This window comes from Mobula birostris, chromosome 11 (genome assembly GCF_030028105.1).
Source record: "Mobula birostris isolate sMobBir1 chromosome 11, sMobBir1.hap1, whole genome shotgun sequence".
In the NCBI taxonomy this organism is placed as follows: Eukaryota; Metazoa; Chordata; class Chondrichthyes; order Myliobatiformes; family Myliobatidae; genus Mobula; species Mobula birostris.
Genome location: NC_092380.1, coordinates 7,687,086 through 7,706,875, shown reverse-complemented (window position 1 = coordinate 7,706,875; position 19,790 = coordinate 7,687,086). Strand labels below are relative to the sequence as shown.

Sequence of the window (19,790 nt, the reverse complement as noted above, 5' to 3'; positions counted from 1 at the left end):
GAGGATCTCATTGAAACCTATCGAATATTGAAAGGCCTAGACAGAATGGTCATTGGAGAGGATGGGAGAGTCTAGGACCAGAGGGCACAGCCTCAGAACAGAGTGACGTCCATTTAGAAAGGATCATTTTCTTTAGCCAGAAGGTGGTGAATCTGTGGAATTCATTGCCACAGACAGTCACCTAGTCATTGTGTATATTTAAAGCAGAGGTTGATAGGTTCTTGATTAGTCAGGGCATCAATAGTTACAGGGAGAAGGCAGGAGAATGTGGTTGAGAGGGATATTAAATCAGCTACGGTAGAACGGTAGAACAGACTTGACGGGCCGAATGACCTAATTCTGGTCCAATGTCTTATGGCCTTAAGATAATTGGAAGGGGCGCCACTCTGAATCAATAACTTCTTTGCCACCTGACTGATTCTTGTGTGTCGGTGTCACTTTAAGACAAGTTTCATATTCGCCTGTGGTGGGAGGGAGATAGAAAGGCTTTTGCACACGCCCACGGCACCCAGAGCGCTTGGTAAAGGAGAAACTGCAGATACGGGCAAACTAACGGAGACGCAGGCAGGGAATTGTGTTTTCTTTAAAAAGTTTTAAAAATGATGAAGAAACAGTTTAATCGGATGTTACAGCTGGCAAACCATACCGCAGGAAGGTAAGAGTAAAGGGATCTGCATAATGTCGTTTTGAACGCCTTTGACAATTGCTTTTTGCAGTACTCGATTAAGGAAGTTAAAGTCTTGCTGGCTGGTTTGACCGCTCTTCGGTTAACATTAAAAAGCAGGGAGATCCTCCCGCCGGGTCGTAAATGCCTTAAATGATGCACTGACTGGACACATCTGGGAGATGGGTGGCCGCTGGAGACTGGAGGCATATGCCGTTCCAGTTTTTTTTTAAATCTTCAACGCACGATCATAACCCAGAAATGTGCTCGCAAACGCGACCCCTCGTTCTCTCCCGGTCTGCCCCCCCCCCCCCACACACTCCTTTGTGCAATGCTCCTACGAAGCAGCTGGTCTTGGGGTTGAACCAGAAACCAGAATGGGATTTAATATCCCCGGCATACGTCGTGAAATATGCGAACTTTGCGGCAGCAATACGTGATAATGGAGAGAAAAAAATAGAATTATGGTAAATATATAATAGTTTAAAAAGTAGTACAAAAAATTAGGAAATAAGAAAGAAGAGAGGTGGTGTTCATGGGTTCAATGTCCATTCAGAAATCTGATGGCAGAGGGGAAGAAGCTGTTCCTGAATCGTTGAGTGTGTGACTTCAGGCTTCTGTCTCTCCTTCCTGGTGGTAGCAACGAGAAGAGGGCATGTCCTGGGTAGTGGGGGTACTTAATGATGGACGCCGCCTTTCTGAGAAAGATGTCTTGGATTCTCCGGATTTTTGGAGAGAACTTCCACACTGAGTATTAGCCATCTCCGGCAGGACGGAATCGAACCACCCAGTACGCATTACCGCTGCCAAGTCCTTCAACACACTGACAAGGTGAAAAAATACCTTGTACCACAACCTGGAGGTGCTGGCCGCATAACTACCGAGGCAGCGACACCAGGTGAGATTTTGGTATTCGGGGGGACTCACCCAGCAGGGAGTCTCGGTGCTGTAAATTTACCAGTCTGGCAGCCGGAGTTCTAATCCGCGACAGATGCTGGGGGATTCAAATGTAAGAAATTAAATAAATCTTATATTTCATTTTTTTTTTAAAAACTGAGGCGAGGCTTAGTAACAGTGACTATTAAACTACTGAAATCAGAGGGGAAATCAGCCCCGTGATTAGGCTAGGGTTACATCAGTGGGTTGCTCGGCGGCGCGGCTCCAGGGGCCGGAAGGGTCTGTACCACGTTGTATCTCAAAAAAAAAAATACGCAGATTAAATAATCAGATGTCTTTTTCTTTTCTGGCCAATGCATGACTCCAGACTGACCACTGCGACTGGCTGTAAGCTGGTGTGCAGTTAAGGCAGACCGTAGACGCGACACTGTGGACGCCCTGTCAACCAATAACTAAAAGCCAAGTGCTTCATACTCTTCCCACCTTCCACAAAGCACAGATTAGAAACGGAGGAAAATACCCTCATTTCAGAATCGGGTTTACTGTCACCAATATACGTCTTGAAATTTATTGCTATTGTGACAGCAGTACATTGCAATACATAATTTTAAAAGTTATAAATTACAGTAAGAAATCTATATAAACAATTAAATAAGTACTGTAAAAGGAGCACTGAGGTAGTGTGCATGGGTTCAATGGCCATTTGGAAATTGGATGGCAGAGGGGAAGAAGCTGTTCCTGAATTGCAGGGTGTGTGCTTTCAGGCTCCTGTACCTCCTCCTTGACGGTAGGAATGGGAAGAGGGCATGGCCTGGGTGATGGGGGTCCTTAACGATGGATGCCGTCTTTTTTAGAGGCATTGCCTTTTGAGGGTGCCCTCGATGCTGGGGAGGCCAGTGCCCATGATGGAGCTGGCGAGTTTACAACTTTCCACAGCTCTTTCCGAGCCTGTGCAGCAGCCCCTCCGTGGACTGTGAGGCAACCTGCTGGAATGTTCTCTGCGGGGCATCGGGAGAAATTTGCCGGAGTTTGCCTCATGATGCTCATGAAGCTTTGAACCATCTGGGACAAAAATTGCGTCCGCTCAGGTTCGGACAAAGGGCCGATTTCCATGCGGCGTGACTCTAATGGAGATCCCCTCCGTGGCCGTCCCACTGGGATTGTGGGGGCATCGTCATCACACCGCCAATGCAAATGGCTCAGCGACACATTCTCAAAGGGCAGTTAGGGAGGGGAAGAAAATGCTGTCCTTTGTCACTAATCTACGTTACAAAGGAAGGAGAGAGAGGAAGAGGGGTAGGGAGGGAGGAATGGAGAGAGGGGGACAGGGAGAGAAAGATTAGCTTTATTTGTCACATGTACATTGAAACTTCAAAACTTACAGTGAAATGCATCTTTTTGGTTCAATGGCCAACACCACCTGAGGATGTGGGAGGGGCAGCCCACAAGTGTCACCAGGTGTGCGGTGCCAATACAGCATGCCCACCACTCACCCATTCTAACACAGCATGCCCACCACTCACCCATTCTAACAGCACGCCCATCACTCACCCATTTTAACGTGGCATGCCCACCACTCACACATTCTAACACAGCATGCCCACCACTCACCGATTCTAACCTGTACATCGTTGGAAAGTGGGGGGAAAATGGAACATTTGGGGGAAACCCGAGCAAACACGGAGAGAACATACAAACTCCTTACCGGCAGCTGTGGGAATTGACGCCCAATTGATAATCACGGGCACTGTAGAGTGACTGCACTAACCTCTATGCTACCGTGCCAGTGACACGGTGCGCGAGGGGTGTTGATGTCCATGTGCGGCTCACATCTCCTGTATCTGTCAAAGGTTCTTGACACACTTAATGTAAATGTATCCAATTAGATTGGGAGCACCAATGTCTGTTATTAATTCTTCACCCTATTCCTGTGTGTGTGTGTGTGTGCGCACGCGCACGTGCACCACCTGAGTTTAAAGAATCTTTGCCTAAACGGAAAATTAAGGAACCACTGTGCAATATTTATTGCTTTCCTTCTAATTCTTGCATCTTTTAGATGATGATATTGAAAGTGTCCAACATATCTGTTTGAATTCTATGACTCTTAACACATACTGCAACAGTTTTCATGAAATGTTCTTGGTTTCATCATATTGGAACAAGAGGCCAGAGTTTCTGTGAGATTGAGGAAGTGTGTATTCATTCTTAACAAGATGCAAAGCTACTGTAATGTCCCTGCAACACACACAAAATGCTGGTGGAACGCAGCAGGCCAGGCAGCATCTCTAGGAAGAGGTACAGTCGACGTTTCGGGCTGAGACCCTTCGTCAGGACTAACTGAAGGAAGAGCTAGTAACAGATTTGAGAGGGGGAGGGGGAGATCCGAAATGATAGGAGAAGACAGGAGGGGGAGGGATGGAGCCAAGAGCTGGACAGGTGATTGGCAAAAGGGATACAAGGCTGGAGAAGGGGGAGGATCATGGGATGGGAGGCCTAGGGGGAAAGAAGGGGGGAGGGGAGCCCAGAGGAAGATGGAGAGCAGGCAAGGAGTGATTGTGAGAGGGACAGAGAGAGAAAAAAGATAGAGAGTAAAGGGGGGGGGAATAATAAATAAATGAATAAATAAATAAGGGATGGGGTAAGAAGAAGAGGAGGGGCGTTAACAGAAGTTAGAGAAATCAATGTTGAATGTCCCTGTCTGTCTCTCTTCCTCTTCTTGGGCCCTTTGCTCCCAGTGGAGCATAGACCACTGATGATTTCCCATCTCCATTCGATGGTATGGTTGGAGTTCATCAATATTTCTGCAATCCATTTTATCCCCGGTATAGGGGATTGGCCTGTACATCTTCACCAGATCCCTGTTGCCCTGCCTTACCCGTTTCCACCACTTCAGTTTCAAGTTCCTGGGTGTCAATATCTCTGAGGTCCTAACCTGGACCCAATGTATCGATGTAGCTAAAAATAAGGCAAGACCACAGCCATATTTCATTAGGAGTTTGAGGAGATTTGATATGTTACCAAACATACTCACAAATTTCTACAGATGTACCATGAACAGCATTCTGACTGGCCGCATCACTGCCTGGTTTCGGGGGTACCGTACAGAATCGAAGTAAGCTGCAGAGAGTTGTAAACTCAGCCAGCTCCATCACGGGCACTAGCCTCCTTAGTACCCAGGACATCTTCAAGGAGCAATCCCTCAAAAAGGTGGCATCCATCGTTAAGGACCCCCATCACCCCCTCTTCTCATTGCTACCACCAGGGAGGAGGTGCAGGAGCATGAAGGCATACACTCAGCGATTCAGGAACAGCTTCTTTCCCTCTGCCATCCAATTCCTGAATGGACATTCAACCCATGAACACGACCTCACTACTTTTTAATTTCTATTTTTGTACTACTTATTTAATTTAACTATTATATTTATATGTAATGCAAAAATAGAAACAATATTTATATAAAGTGGATGACTTTGCATTTACCAACATCGTATTTCATCTGCCAGACCCTTGTCCACTGACTTAACCTATCCATATCTCTCTGTAGATTCTCCTCATCCTCTGCACAATATGCTCTTCCATTCAGTTTAGCTTCATGAGCAAACTTACAGAAGATACACTACACATAAATGGTAATGTTACAGCTACATAGGACCCTGGTCAGCCCCCTCTGGTAATGGTACAGCTATATAGCTATATAGGACCCTGGTCAGACCCCACTTGGAGTACTGTGCTCAGTTCTGGTCACCTCACTACAGAGAGGATGTGGAAACTATAGAAAGGTTGCAGAGGAGATTTACAAGGATGTTGCCTGGATTGGGGAGCATGCCTCATGAGAATAGGTTGAGTGAACTTGGCCCTTTCTCCCTGGAGCGACGGAGGATGAGAGGTGACCTGATAGAGATGTATAAGATGATGAGAGGCATTGATCTTGTGGATAGTCAGAGGCTTTTTCCCAGGGCTGAAATGGCTAGCACGAGAGGGCACAGTTTTAAGGTGCTTGGAAGTAGGTACAGAGGAGATGTCAGGAGCAAGTTTTTTACACAGAGAGTGGTGAGTGCGCGGAGTGGGCTGCCAGTGATGGTGGTGGAGGCGGATATAATAGGGTCCTTTAAGAGACTCCTGGACAGGTATATGGAGCTCAGAAAAATAGAGGGCTACGGGTAACCCTAGGTAATTTCTAAGGTAAGGACATGTTTGGCACAGCTTTGTGGGCTGAAGGGCCTGTATTGTGCTCTAGGTTTTCTCTGTTTCTCTATTCCGTAATTCAGATTTTTGCTCTATTATTACGTATTACATTGAACTGCTGCCGCAGATACAACAAATTTCACGACATATACCGGTGATATTAAACCTGATTCTGATGCACAACAAAGTCTTTGAGAGGTTGTCTCTCTCTCTCTCTCTCTGACTTACAAAAAAGATCCCTTAGCCATCAGCTGAAAGCAGAAAAGAGGCCCTTGGCCAGCACTTACTCTTCAGCCAAATGCGGTTGTTATCGCATTGCTTTTGTTTGAGTTCGCTGAGTGCACATTGTGTTCGCAGAAGTGTCACCCCTTCCACAGTGGGAGGGCAAATCAATAACTTGATGTTACAGTCTGCAGTGTTGGCATCTATAGAAATGAATAGGTAGTCGAATTTTCGGGCTGAGACCCTTCTTCAGGACTGAGAAGGAAGGAGAAAGATGCCAGAGTAAAAAGGTGGAGGGGGGGAAGTGAAAGGAAGATAGCTGGAAGGAGATGGGTGGGAAAGGTCAGGGACTGGAGAAGAAGGAATCTGATAGGAAAGGAGAGTGGACTATAGGAGAAAGGGAAGGAGGAAGGGGCGAAAGGGGAAACGGTGGACAGGTGAGAAGAAGTAAAAGGTCAGCAAATGGGGGGGGGGGGGTGGAATTTACATAATAATTTTCACAAATTCCTGTCATCTCAGACCTACCACAGTGTGCACAGTATGCAATGCTATTACAGGTCGGGGGTGCCGGAGTCCCGCGCTCAGTCCTGGCATCCTCTGTAAGGAGTGTGTACGTCCTCCCCGTGGAATGCATGCGTTTCCTCCGGTGCTGCAGTCCACCCCCCCCCCCCCCCCCCGCTCAGTTAGCGGTCGGTAGGCTAATTGGTTATTGTAAATTGTCCTGTGATTAGGCTCGGGTTAAGTAGGTGGGTTGTGGGGCAGCACGGCACAAAGGGCCAGAAGGGCCTGTTCAGCACTGAATCACTAAAAAATTAAAAAATAAAATGTATTTTAATTATTTCATATTTAGATACAGCCCTTCCAATTTTCGATCCGCGCCGCCCAGCAAACTCCAATTTAACTCTAGCCATATTGACAGGACAATTTACAATGACTGATTAACCTATCACCTGGACGTTTTTGGGCTGTGGGAGGAAACCAGAGCACCCGGAGGAAACGCACGTGGTCATGGGGAGAACGTACAAACTCCTTACAGACAGTGGCGGGACTTGAACCCGGGCCGCTGGTACTGTAAAGCCCCGTGCTAACCACGATGCTCCAGTCCATTTCATCTTCAAGTCTTCCCAATTTCAGCAGACCCATCTTCACCATTTTTTTTTGAGATCATTGCCGGCAGAAGGATGTCTGGTGTGTGACGAAGTTGCTAAATGGCATCTTGGTGCGGTCACCAGCGACTTGAATCATATCCCTCCCAGCTCAGCCCTGTGAACTGTAGAACGCTGCTCTCACTATGACATGAGAGGAATCACTCCACTGCCTCTTGGTCTGATGTGGTGCTTGACTCTGAGCCTGGAGTTTGTTCTGGGTGCAGAGGATCCCAAACGTTAAATGATTTCGGATGTCCCCAAAGTCCCTCCTTAATTAACTTTCAGCCATTTTCACTGTCTATTGGCAGATCCCTAAATTTCCCCCACACAGCATATTCCAGATATCTTAGCTGTCCTTTCTTTTATCTGCGACATTCTCCCTCAGGGATTCAACAAGTTTCTGAAACAAAGTCAAAATCAACAGGGATACACAAATAATGTCTTCCTAAAGGACAGCTGCCTGTGCCTGACCCGTGTCCCTCTCTTCTCGCTCCTACCGTTGGGCGCAAGGTGCTGGAGTCCTGACCAGCTGCATTTGCCTCACTTTTGAGGTCTCTGCACTTCCTGTTCTGTGTGTTATTTGTTCATATTTTTATTGTTTGCACGATTCGTTTTGTTTTGCAATTTGGATGTTTGACAGTCTTTGTAATGTGGGGTTTTTTTATTTGATTCTGTTGCATTTTTTTCATAATCAGGTTTACCATCACCGGCATGTGTCATGAAATTTGTTAACTTAGCAGCAGCAGTTCAAAGCAATACATAATATAGAAGAAAAAATACAAAATAATTATAATCAATTTCAGTATATATATATATATATATATATAGAATAGATTAAAAATCGTGCAAAAAACAGAAATATATATTTAAAAAGTGAGGTAGTGTTCATGGGTTCAATGTCCATTTAGGAATTGGATGGCAGAGGGGTAGAAGCTGTTCCTGAATTGCTGAGTGTGGGCCTTCAGGCTTCTGTACCTTCTCCCTGATGGTAACAGTGAGAAAAGGGCGCCTGGGTGCTGGAGGTCCTTAATAATGGACGCTGCCTTTCTGAGACACTGCTCCCTGAAGATGTCCTGGGTACTTTGTACCCAAGATGGAGCCGACTAGATTTACAACCCTCTGCAGCTTCTTTAGGCCCTGTGCATTAGCCCCACACCCCCATACCAGACAGTGATGCAGCCTGTCAGAATGCTCTCCACAGTACATCTATAGAAGCTTTTGAGTGTTTTTGTTGACATGCCAGATCTCTTCAAACTCCTAATGAAGTATAGACGCTGTCTTGCCTTCTTCATAACTGCATCGATCTGTTGGGAGCAGATTAGATCCTCAGAGATCTTGACACCCAGGAACTTGGGACTGCTCACTCTCTCCTCGTGTAACTGCATTCAAGAAGATGAATCTCAAGGTTGGATATGCTATACATACTTCGATAATAAATGTACTTTGAACTTAACGTCAGGATCCTGGACAAGAGAAAATCTGCAGATGCTAGAGCTCCGAGCAACACACACAAAATGCTAGAGGAAGCCAGCAGGCCAGGCGGCATCCATAGAGAAAAGTACAGTCGACGTTTCAGCTTGTACTTTTATCGACTGTACTTTTTTCCCCCATAGATGCTGCCTGGCCTGCTGAGTTCCTCCAGCATTGATTTTGTGTGTGTGTGCGTGTGTGTGTGTGTGTATCAGGATCCTGGTGCTAATCCCAACCATTTTCGAAGTTCAAAGTAAATCTATTTAAGTTCGAAGTATGCATATGTCACCATGTACTGTACTACCCTGAGATTCATTTTCTTGCCAGCATTCACAGGAAAAATAAATGAATAAAGTAGAATTTGTGAAAAACTATAAATAAGAAAGTCTGACGAACAACCAATGTGCAAAAGAAGACAAATCATGCAAATAATATAAACAACTAAAATACTGAGTTGTAGTAAGCCTAAAGGTTGTGGAATCAGTTTAACATTGAGGTGAGTGAAATTATCCAAGATGGTTCCTTGAACGGGTTCCATGGTTGTCTTTTTTTCATGGCAGTCTGTGGAAAGATGAATCTCAGGGGTGTATATTGCATGCATACTTTGATCCTGATGGTTGAGGGGTAGTAACTTTCCTGAACCTGGTGGAGTGGGACCCGAGGCTCCTGTACCGCCTGCCCGATGGCAGCGGCGAGAAGAGAACTTGGCTTGGATGGTGGGGGTCCTTGATGATGGATACTACTTTATTGTGATAGCACCCCTTGTAAATTTGTTCAATGATGAGGAGGGATTATCTCCTGCTGGAGGATGGAACAGTCTGGCAGCACCCTAGACTGTAATTACTGTTTATTTTCCATGCTGTTTTAGAGAGAAATTCTCTTTTTCTCCTGTCAATTTCTACAATATTATGCCGTAAAATCCACAGACTATTAAAATCAAGTTCTGAATTGAATGCTCTTAGTTATTGTAACATCCCTATAGCAAGGAGCCCAGGACAGCCATTTGCTGTCGAGCAAACACGAGGAATTCTGCAGATGCTGGAAATTCAAGCAACACCCATCAAAGTTGCTGGTAAAGGCAGTAGGCCAGGCAGCATCTCTAGGAAGAGGTACAGTCGATGTTTCGGGCCGAGACCCTTCATCAGGACTTTGCTGTCAAGGTTGGGTAGATTTTTGCATAGCAGAGGAGTTGAGGGTTATAGGGAAAAGGCAGGTAGGTGGAGATGTGCACATGGCCAGATCAGCCATGATCTTATTGAATGGTGGAGCAGGCTCGACGGGCCAGATGGCCGACTCCTGCTCCTGTTTCTTGTGCTCTAACCATCTAACCTTAGGTTCACTACATCTTTCATGAGAGTCCGCCAAGTTCACACGAACCATCAACTGCACCAAGCGTTTAATTCTCTCCATGTTAACATCCACTCCCTTCAGGTTCTCCCGCTCCTGGGCCGATTTATAGTGCGAGGTTAACCCGCTGCTCCGCACGTCTTTGGGAAGCAGGAGGAGACTGGAGCACTCCCGAGGTCATGCAGACTCCGCGTAGACAGCACAGGAGGAGAGGATTGGAATCCTGTGACTCCGTCCCACAATCCATTCTCTTTCAGGGGAAGCACGGTAGCGTAGGGGTTAGCACAACGCTTTACAGTTCCAGCAACCCGGGTTCAATTCCCACCACTGTCTGTAAGGAGTTTGTACGTTCTCCCTGTGACCATGTGGAGTGCCCTGGTTTCCTCACAGAGTCCAAAGACATGCTGGTTGGTAGGTTAATTGGTCATTGTAAATTGCCCCATGATTAGGCTGGGGTTAAGTGAGGGGATCGCTGGACAGCACGGCTCGGAGGGTCAGAAGGGCCTATTCAGCACTGTATCTCAATAAATAATGTTGATTCTGAATATTGTCATTGGATACCAAAACAATGCAGTGTGATTTCCTCGTGACATCAGACCAAACCTCAACTGAATTGAAAGCCAGACAGATTTGTCTGTTTACTCTGGTAGTTTGGAAGCTGAGGAAAGAATTTTTGTAAGTGACTTAAATAGGGTAGACAATCAAATCAGAGTCTACTTCTAGAGGGGGAGAGGGGGATAACTTAAAGGAGATGTGAGGGACATTATTTTTTTACACAGATCGTAGTGGGTGCCTGGTGGAGGCGGACAGGATAACATTGGGATTGGTTTACTTTTGGCACTGAGGAGTGTGGTAGAACAAAGGGACTTGAGAACACAGGGTCCATAGTTCACTGAAAGTGACATCACAAGTAGATGGGGTCGTGAAGAAAGCTTTTGGCACATTGGCCTTCATAAGTCAAAGTACCGATTGCAGGAGATGGGATGTTATGTTGAAGTTATATGAGAAGTTGGTGAGGCCTAATTTGGAGTATTGTGTACAGTTTTGGTCACCTACCTACAGGAAAGATGTGCAGAGAAAAGTTACAAGGGTGTTACCAGCTCTAGATGACCTGAGTTATAAGGACAGATTGAATAGGTTAGGACTTTGTTCCTTGGAATTTAGATTAAGAGGAGGTTTGGTAGAAGTATAAAACTATGAGCAGTATAGATAGGTTAAGTGTAAGTAGGCTTTTTCCACTGTGGTTGGGTGGGACTACAACCAGAGGTCATGGATTAAGGGTGAAAAGTGAAAAAGTTTAAGGGGAACATGGAGGGGAAACTTCTTCACTCACAGGGTCATGACAGTGTGGAATCAGTTGCCAGCACAAGTGGTAGATGCCATTTGGATTTCAATGTTTAAGAGAAGTTTGGATGGGTACATGGATGGTAGGGGTATGGAGGACTACGGTCCTGCTGCAGGTCGATGGGAGTAGGCAGTTCAAAGAGTTTGGCATGGACTAGATGGGCCGAAGAGCCCGTTTCTGTGCTGTACTTTTCTATGAGTCCTGAGATACAGTTAAGAGCTTGCCTTCCATACTGTTCATACAAATCAGATCACAGTTAGAACAGGGTAAAACAATAACAATGCAGAATTAAGTGTAACGGGTACAGAGAAAGTGCAGAGCAGGTACACAATCGAGTGCAAGTTCATAACGAGGTAGATTGTGAGGTCAAGGTCTGAGTTGAGCTGGGGAGCTGGAAAGGCGAGACCTCTGCTCTACCAGCTGTGCTGCGTGCTAACCCGAAACTGCAATGTGACTCACTCAAGGTGAACTCCAGAAATTAGATTCTGCCGAGGCATTTTAATACTTGAAAGTGGAAGCTTTTAAGTTCTGCGTGGCGCAGAGAATATTACACCTAACGACTATTGAAAGGTCTAGATAGAGTGAATGTTGAGAGGATGTTTTCTGTGGTGGTGGAGTCTAGGACCAGAGTGCACAGCTCCAGAATAGAACAGAGATGAGGAGGAGTTTCTTTAGCCAGGGGGTGGTGAATTCATTGCCACAGACAGCTGTGCAGGCCAAGTCATTGGGTTTATTTAAAGAGGAGATTGAAGGGTTCTTGGTTGAGGAGAAGGCTGGAGATTAGGGTTAATTATCTCTCTCTCTCATGAAAATGAGACAAGGATAATAAATTGTCATTGACAGAACTGGTCCCAGGAGTGGAGAAATGGCAGACTTTCCATAAAGAGAGAGGAGCAGGAGGTTATACATTGGAATACCAACAGAGCATTGGAGGCACAACTGAGAAACACTGCGAGACAAATCATTCTCAGCACAAAGACCCCGCGGTGTTCCCTAAACGGGAGTCCGCTTTAACTAATCATAGAGTACGTAAAACCCATGGAAATCACAATTACCTTCACAAGATTAAACAGAAAGCGCAAGAGCTTAAAGACTCTAGTTAAGAACACAATTCGTAAATATACGTGCTCAACGCTCTACGTCATGTCACAGAGGTCTGCAGGGCCCATGACGAAAATCGTTAATGATAGAATTGGGGAGCAGTGTTGATGGGCCGAGTGGCCTAATTCTATTCCTATGTCTTGTGATCTTCTGAAACACAGAAATGTATCACTCAACAACTTGGTCATTGGCCATGACGGGGTCCAACTTGCAAAGTGAATATCTATTGCGCTTCCTAATTCCCCTCAGGAATGTGCCGGGGGGGTGGGGGTGGGGGAGGAGATGAACCTTCATCCTGAAATGGCGCAGTCAATGTGTTAACAATGCTATCACAGTGCCGCATGATGTCAGAGGGCAAAGGGCAAGGGGTAAATCAGAGAGGGGTGCTGACTTCCCAGTGTCTGGAGAAGACACAGTCAGTCAGAATGAGCACTGGTGGCCAAAGTACCCCATCAGGGACCTCCACGTTCTTTTGTATGTCTCTCTGTCTGTGTCTCCGTCCCCCTCTCTTCCCTCTCGCTGTTTCTCTCTCCACCTTGATCAATCTCTCCCTCCCTCTCCCGCTGTTTCTTTCCCTCTCTCTCGATCTTGCTGTCTCACTGTTTCTCTCTCAGCCCATTGTAGCATATTCAATATTTGAATTGTGTTGTAAATTATTGTAAACGCAGTGTCCATGGGCAACCGCGACCGACAAAGGCCTCCCATTTCATTAAGTTCCCATGATATTAATAGTTTCATAAGCCCAATGCACATCTGCACATTTGTTTCGATTAACAGAAGTAGTTCCTCTTCACTTTTAGAAATTATTCTTTCATATCCATTTTATGTGTCTTCAGTACCATTCATTACAATACTGTGAATGAACAGTTACCATAATGAAGGCTTTTTTTGTGGACAAAGACAAATGACACCATGAAAATGAAATCCAGATCACTTCTGAGATTCACTACACTCTGGGTGAAGCACATTGATTGGCCTAATCTCAAATAATAATGAGGCAGCCTACAGAGAATTCATCAGCCTGACACAGCGGTGTCAAGAAAACAACCTCTCCCTCAATGTCGCAAAAACGAAGCCACTGGTTGTAGACTACAGGAGGAATGGAGACAGGCTAACGCCTATTGACATCAATGGATCTGGGGTTGAGAGGGTGAACAGCTCGACATACACATAACGGAGGATCTCACGTGATCTGTACATACCGGCTGAGTGGTGAGAAAGTCCCAGCAGCACCTTCTTCACCTCAGACGGTTGAGAAAGTTTGGCGTGGGCCCCCAGATCCTAAGAACTTTCTACAGGGGCACAATTGAGAGCATCCTGACTGGCTGCATCACTGCCTGGTATGGGAACTGTACTCCCTCAATCGCAGGACTCTGCAGAGAGTGGTGCGGACAGCCCAGCACATCTGCAGATGGGAACTTCCCACTATTCTGGACATTTACAAAGACAGGTGTGTAAAAAGGGCCCGAAGGATCATTGGGGGCCCGAGTCACCCCAACTTCAAACTGATACAGCTGCTACCATCCGGGAAACGGTACCGCAGCATAAAAGCCAGGACCAACAGGCTCCGGGGCAGCTTCTTCCACCAGGTCATCAGACTGATTAATTCATGCCGATGCAATTGTATTTCTGTGTTATATTGACTGTCCTGTTGTACATACTATTTATTACAAATTTCTTCCTTCTCCCGTCTGCGTGAGATGTGGGACATTTGACAGACTTTGAACTTTTACTGTGCTCATGGACTTCTTCATCAAGTTATGGTATTGTTGCACTGTTGTTACCATATGTTATAATTATGTGGTTTTGTCAGTTTTTTCAATCTTGGTCTGTTGTGTGTATTGTGATATCACACCGGAGGAAATATTTTATCATTTCTTAATGCATGCATTACTAAATGACAATAAAAGAGGACTGCGTCTCTTCATAATCTAAAAAATTACTATAAATTGCATATTTAGACAGAGACATAACGTAAAGGTTTTTACTCCTCCTGTATATGAAGGGTGTAAGAAATAAAGTCAAGTCAATTCAGTTCAGTTTCTCTCACAAACCCCTAACTTTGACATGGTGACCCTGGGTTCGTGACATCCCAGCCAGGGGAAATTTATTTTATTCTGAGCTGTAGCGCGGAACAGGCCCCTCCAGCCAAAGAGCCACACTACGCAGCAGCCCACCTACTTAACCCCAGCCTAACCGCGGGACAGTTTACAATGACGGATTAACCTACTAGCCGTACATCTTTGGACCGTGGGAGGAAACCAGGGCGCCCAGGAGTAAACCCACACGGAGAGCGTCCAAACCCTTTACAGACAGAAGGGGTGATAGCACTTCGAACTCCGCCACCCCAAGCCGTAATAACATCACGCCAATCACAGCTCTACTGTGATGTCCCTGCCTTCCTTGCGTTTACCCCGCCAAGCCCTGTAAGGATTCTGTATGTTCCAATGAAAGGTGGAAAGTATAATCGGTTTAACCTCGTTCCTACTGGGTCTTACACAGTGGATTATATCATGTTCTTTCACTTCTGGTGTTTGGTTTTAAGCAAAGCTCAAACTATGTCATGAGAACCAACAGCACAAGGGAGAGGAAACAGTCCTTTACTCTCAGCAACACACGCAAAACGCTGGAGGAACTCAGCAGGCCAGGCAGCTTCTATGGAAAAGAGTACGGTCGATGTTTCGACCCGTAATTCCAGCTCGGATTTCCAGCATCTGCAGATTTTCTCTTGTTTGTGATTCAGTCCATCACTCTACAGGCTTTGTACCTCATTCTGTGACACAGATCTACCCCTTAGTAATAGGGAGACACCGAGAGAATCAGAAATTACCTGCAAGTACCTTTATCATCTCAGCTGAAGAGCATGTAAATTTACACAACCTGTGTGTACGCCTACTAGGTTTTTCTGACCCTCCATGAACATTAAAAGAATAGAAAAGTTATTACCCAGGAAAGGAGTCTTTGCTGGCTACATGTTCCTCAGAGTCCCGATCTAATCTCACATGTCCGTGGGGTCTTCCACATCCGCGATGATTGGAATCTGAAGAGCTGTCGCTCCTTTGCATTTGAAGTTCATAGCTCTTGTAGTGTTCGTCATCAGTTCAAATGATGCTCTTCTGTCCCATTGGCTCCAGGTCGCCTGACCTACCTGGGTCACCTCCTTATTCATTCTCGTCCAGGGCTACAATCAGCATTGTTCTACGGTCTCTGCTCTCAACATTGTGCCTTTGTTCTCTTCAACTCTAACTGGTTCAAACCAGGTGGGTCTAACAAGATTACAGACTGCTTCTCCTGCAAACCTGCCACTTTACATAATATATGGCTTCTTGTCTGAGATTGTTCTCCAAGTTTAGCAGGTCATTGGTTGAAACTCCTTGTGTCCACCTTCAATTGCTCTGATTATGTTATCGCAGAACAAGAATGAGTTCACAAAATGGGGGGGATGCACGGACAGTATCACAAAATGGCTGCTTCCATTCCTGTTCACTAACTTTCATTCTTTCTGGCCAACCATACACTTTATAAGGTGCTGGTCAGATTGCACTTGAGCAATTTTGAAGCCCATATCTAAGAAAAGATATGCTGGCCCTGACGAGGGTCTAGATAAGGTTCACAAGAACGATCCCAGAAACAAAAGGTTTGACGCGTGAGGAGCCTTTAATGTCTGCAGGCTTGCATGGGTGGGTGGAGTGGATCTTATTAAGACCTACAGGGTACTGAAAGGCCTGCATAAAGCGGACGTGGAGAGGCTGTTTCCATTAGTAGAAGGGCCAGTGTAAAGGGATCCCTTTAGAATGGAGATGAGGATGATTTTTACAGCCAGCGGATGGCGAATCTGAACCTGTGGAATTTGTTGTCACAGCGGGCTGTGGAAGCTGAGTCACTGGGTGCTGTAGGAGCTGTTCTCTATCTGCAATGTAGTCTATGTTGTGTGTTTATGTTTATTATGGTAATTAGTCACGTGGGTGGGGCGTGGTAGAGGCAAAGAGTTTTAGTTACTCATTCATACTTGTGTCTTTAGTTCAGTTAGAGTTAGAGACGGCCGGAAATGACATCTTTTATGTTGACCACTTAACTTTGCTCAAAGCCACTTGATTACGTTTTAAGCAACACACATAAAAGTTGCTGGTGAGCGCAGCAGGCCAGGCAGCATCTCTAGGAAGAGGTACAGTCGACGTTTCGGGCCGAGACCCTCCGTCAGGACTAACTGAAGGAAGAGCTAGTAAGAGATTTGAAAGTGGGAGGGGGAGGGGGAGATCCAAAATGATAGGAGAAGACAGGAGGGGGAGGGATGGAGCCAAGAGCTGGACAGGTGATTGCCAAAAGGGATATGAGAGGATCATGGGACAGGAGGCCCAGGGAGAAGGAAAAGGGGGAGGGGGGGAAAAGCCCAGAGGATGGGCAAGGGGTATAATCAGAGGGACAGAGGGAGAAAAAGGAGAGAGAGAAAAAGAATGTGTGTGTATATAAATAAATAACGGATGGAGTACCAGGGGGAGGTGGGGCATTAGCGGAAGTTTGAGAAGTCAATGTTCATGCCATCAGGTTGGAGGCTACCCAGACAGAATACAAGGTGTTGTTCCTCCAGCCTGAATGTGGCTTCATCTTTACAGTAGAGGAGGCCGTGGATAGACATATCAGAATGGGAATGGGACATGGAATTAAAATGTGTGGCCACTGGGAGATTCTGCTTTCTCTGGCGGACAGAGCATAGGTTTGCGTAATTAAGTTTCAAATGGCTTAATTACGTTGAAGAAAGCTTAATTACATTTATTACACTAAGACTGTTTATTTTGTTATATCACTGGTATTAGTTCATTAGTTTTATCATTTCAAAGTTGTTCATTTTGCTGGTTTTTCAATAAAGGATCGAATATTTTCTTAGACTTTGAAACATTGTTGGATTCGATTGGAAGGCACATCACACAGGATTAATTGCCACCCCCCCATGCTTAGTCTCCAAGCGGTGATGGTTTGTTCGAGTAGCCACAACAGGTGTATTTAAGGCAGATATCGATAACGTCTTGATTAGTAAGGGGATTAAGGGTAACTGGGAGAAGACAGGAGAATGGGATTGAAAATAAAGGGTGTCATGATGGAGCAGACACGATGGGCTGAATGGCCTAATTCTGCTCCTCTTTCTCATGGTCTTGGCTCAAGCAGAGCTCTGTCAACTTTGCAAGTTGGCTAGATGGCCAAGTCCTTGGGTATATTTAAGGCAGGGAATGATAGATTCTTGATTAGTCAGGGCATGAAAGGATACAGGGAGAAGGCAGGAGATTGGGGCTGAGAAATGGATCAGCCATGATGAAATGGTGGAGCAGACTCAATGGGCCAAATGGCCTAATTCTGCTCCTATAACGTATGGTCTCAGAAGTGCATCTCTGGAGCCATGTTTGATGCTCTGCAGCCTCTAAAACAGAAGCTACTAGACTGGCATGTCATTCACCACCCTAGACCCCCATTCCCACCTCTCTGAAGCTTCCAAATCCTTCCTATAATGAGGTGACCAGAACAGAACACAATACGACAAGTGCGGCTTAACTAGTGCTTTTCAGAGCTGCAGGATTACTTTGTGGCTCTTTAACTCAACGAAAGAGGGCCAACATGTCATATGCCTGCTTCACCACTTTATGAACTTGTGCGTTAACTGTAGACCTGAATCTCAAGATCCCTCTGTTCCTCCACACAGCTTAGACTCCTGCCATTAACCCTGTATTCCGCCTTTAAGATTGACCTTCCAAAGTCAAAGTACATATATGTCACCATATACAACCCACAGATTCATTTTCCTGCGGGCATACTCAGCAAATCTATTGAGTAGTAACTATAACAGGGTCAGTGAAAGATCAACCAGAGTGCAGAAGACAACAAACTGTGCAAATGTAAATAAATAGCAATAAATAATAAGAACATGAGATTAAGAGTCCTTAAAGTGAGATCATTGGTTGTGGGAACATCTCAATGATGGGGCAAATGAGTGTAGTTATCCCCTTTTGTTCAAGAGCCTGATGGCTGAGGGGTAGTAACTGTTCCTGAACCTGGTGGTGTGAGTCCCGAGGCTCTTGTACCTTCTACCTTGACGGCAGCAGTGAGAAGAGAGCGTGGCCCGGGTGGTGGGGATCTCTGATGTTGCACGCTGCTTTCCTGCGACAGTATTTCATGTAGGTGTGCTCAATGGTTGGAAGGGCTTTACCCGTGACAGACTAGGCCAAATCCACTATCTCGGTAGGATTTTCGGTTCAAAGGTATTGGTCCAAAATGTAACTATTTTCCGGTGTGGAGTGTTGTTGGAGGTGTACCTCTCCAGTCAAGTGAGCCCTACTGCCCAACACTCCCGATTTGTGTCTTGTAGATGGTGGAAAGGTTTTGGGGTATCAGGAGGTGAATACCCTGCCACCAACCCGGCCTTGTAGTCGTGGTATTTATATAAATCTCTGGTCATTGTTGTCGACCAACAACATTGATCCTGAAGGAGGTGGAGATTAATAGTCTTTTAACTTTGGAGCAAAGGAGGATGAGAGGTGATTTGATAGAGGTGTACAAGATGATGAGAGGCATTGATCCAGTGGACAGCCAGTGGCTTTTTCCCAGGGCAGAAGTGACTAATACGAGGGGGCATCATTTTAAGGTGATTGGAAGAAAGTATGGGAGGGGGATGTCTTTTCCTCAAAGAGTGGTGGACGGTGGTAGAAGAGATACTTTAGGGACATTGAAGCTCTTAGAAAAATGCAGAGCTACGTAGTGGTGAAGGGTTAGATTAATCTTAGACTAGGTTGAAAGATCAGCGCAACATTGTGGGCCAAAGGGCCTGTTCTGTGTTAATAGACAATAGGTACAGGAGTAGGCCATTCAGCCCTTCGAGCCAGCACCGCCATTCACTGTGATCGTGGCTCATCGTCCACAATCAGTATCCAGTCATTATTGTTCTTTTCTATTTTCTACGTAGATTAGTGAACATACTCACTTCTGGCTTCAGTATAGAAGAAGAGCCACTGATGTTGGTGATTTGAACTACCACTGAAAGGCAGTTGAGTTTGGTTAGACCTGGGACATTGCCCAAGGAATTGCAGCTTCGATTCCGGAGGCTGGGATGATCGATTTCCAACATCACCCCCCACCCCATCTTGCTTTACGCATGATATGAACTTTTGGGCTTCTTCAGCCAAGGGACTGCAGAAGTTCAAGGAGACCCCGCCAGTTAGGTCTGGGGAATGAAAATATATGAAACATCATGAATATTTGAGAGCCAGAAATACAGATGTGTTACACTACACAGCTCACAAACTCCTTTCAATCAGAAATACCTATATATTTTTAAATAAGCGACACACCTAATCTTGTTTTCTCCTCTCTGTCTCCCCTCTAGAACCGAGAATTCTCTGCTTCTCACCGAGGACCTCATCCAGGT

The 19,790-nt window shown here is 45.6% G+C and overlaps 1 protein-coding gene across 1 annotated transcript in view; it reads left to right on the top strand.

Annotated features, from left to right (window-relative positions):
- Nucleotides 1–515: 515 nt before the first annotated feature.
- Nucleotides 516–19,790, top strand: part of LOC140204789 (SH3 domain-binding protein 1-like) — a 79,067-nt gene continuing 59,792 nt past the window's right edge. Inside the window, exons 1-2 of the mRNA XM_072271590.1 lie at nt 516–655; nt 19,749–19,788. Of these exons, the coding sequence (XP_072127691.1) occupies nt 600–655; nt 19,749–19,788 (96 nt within the window). The 5' untranslated portion in view covers nt 516–599. The remainder of the gene's footprint in view (nt 656–19,748; nt 19,789–19,790) is intronic.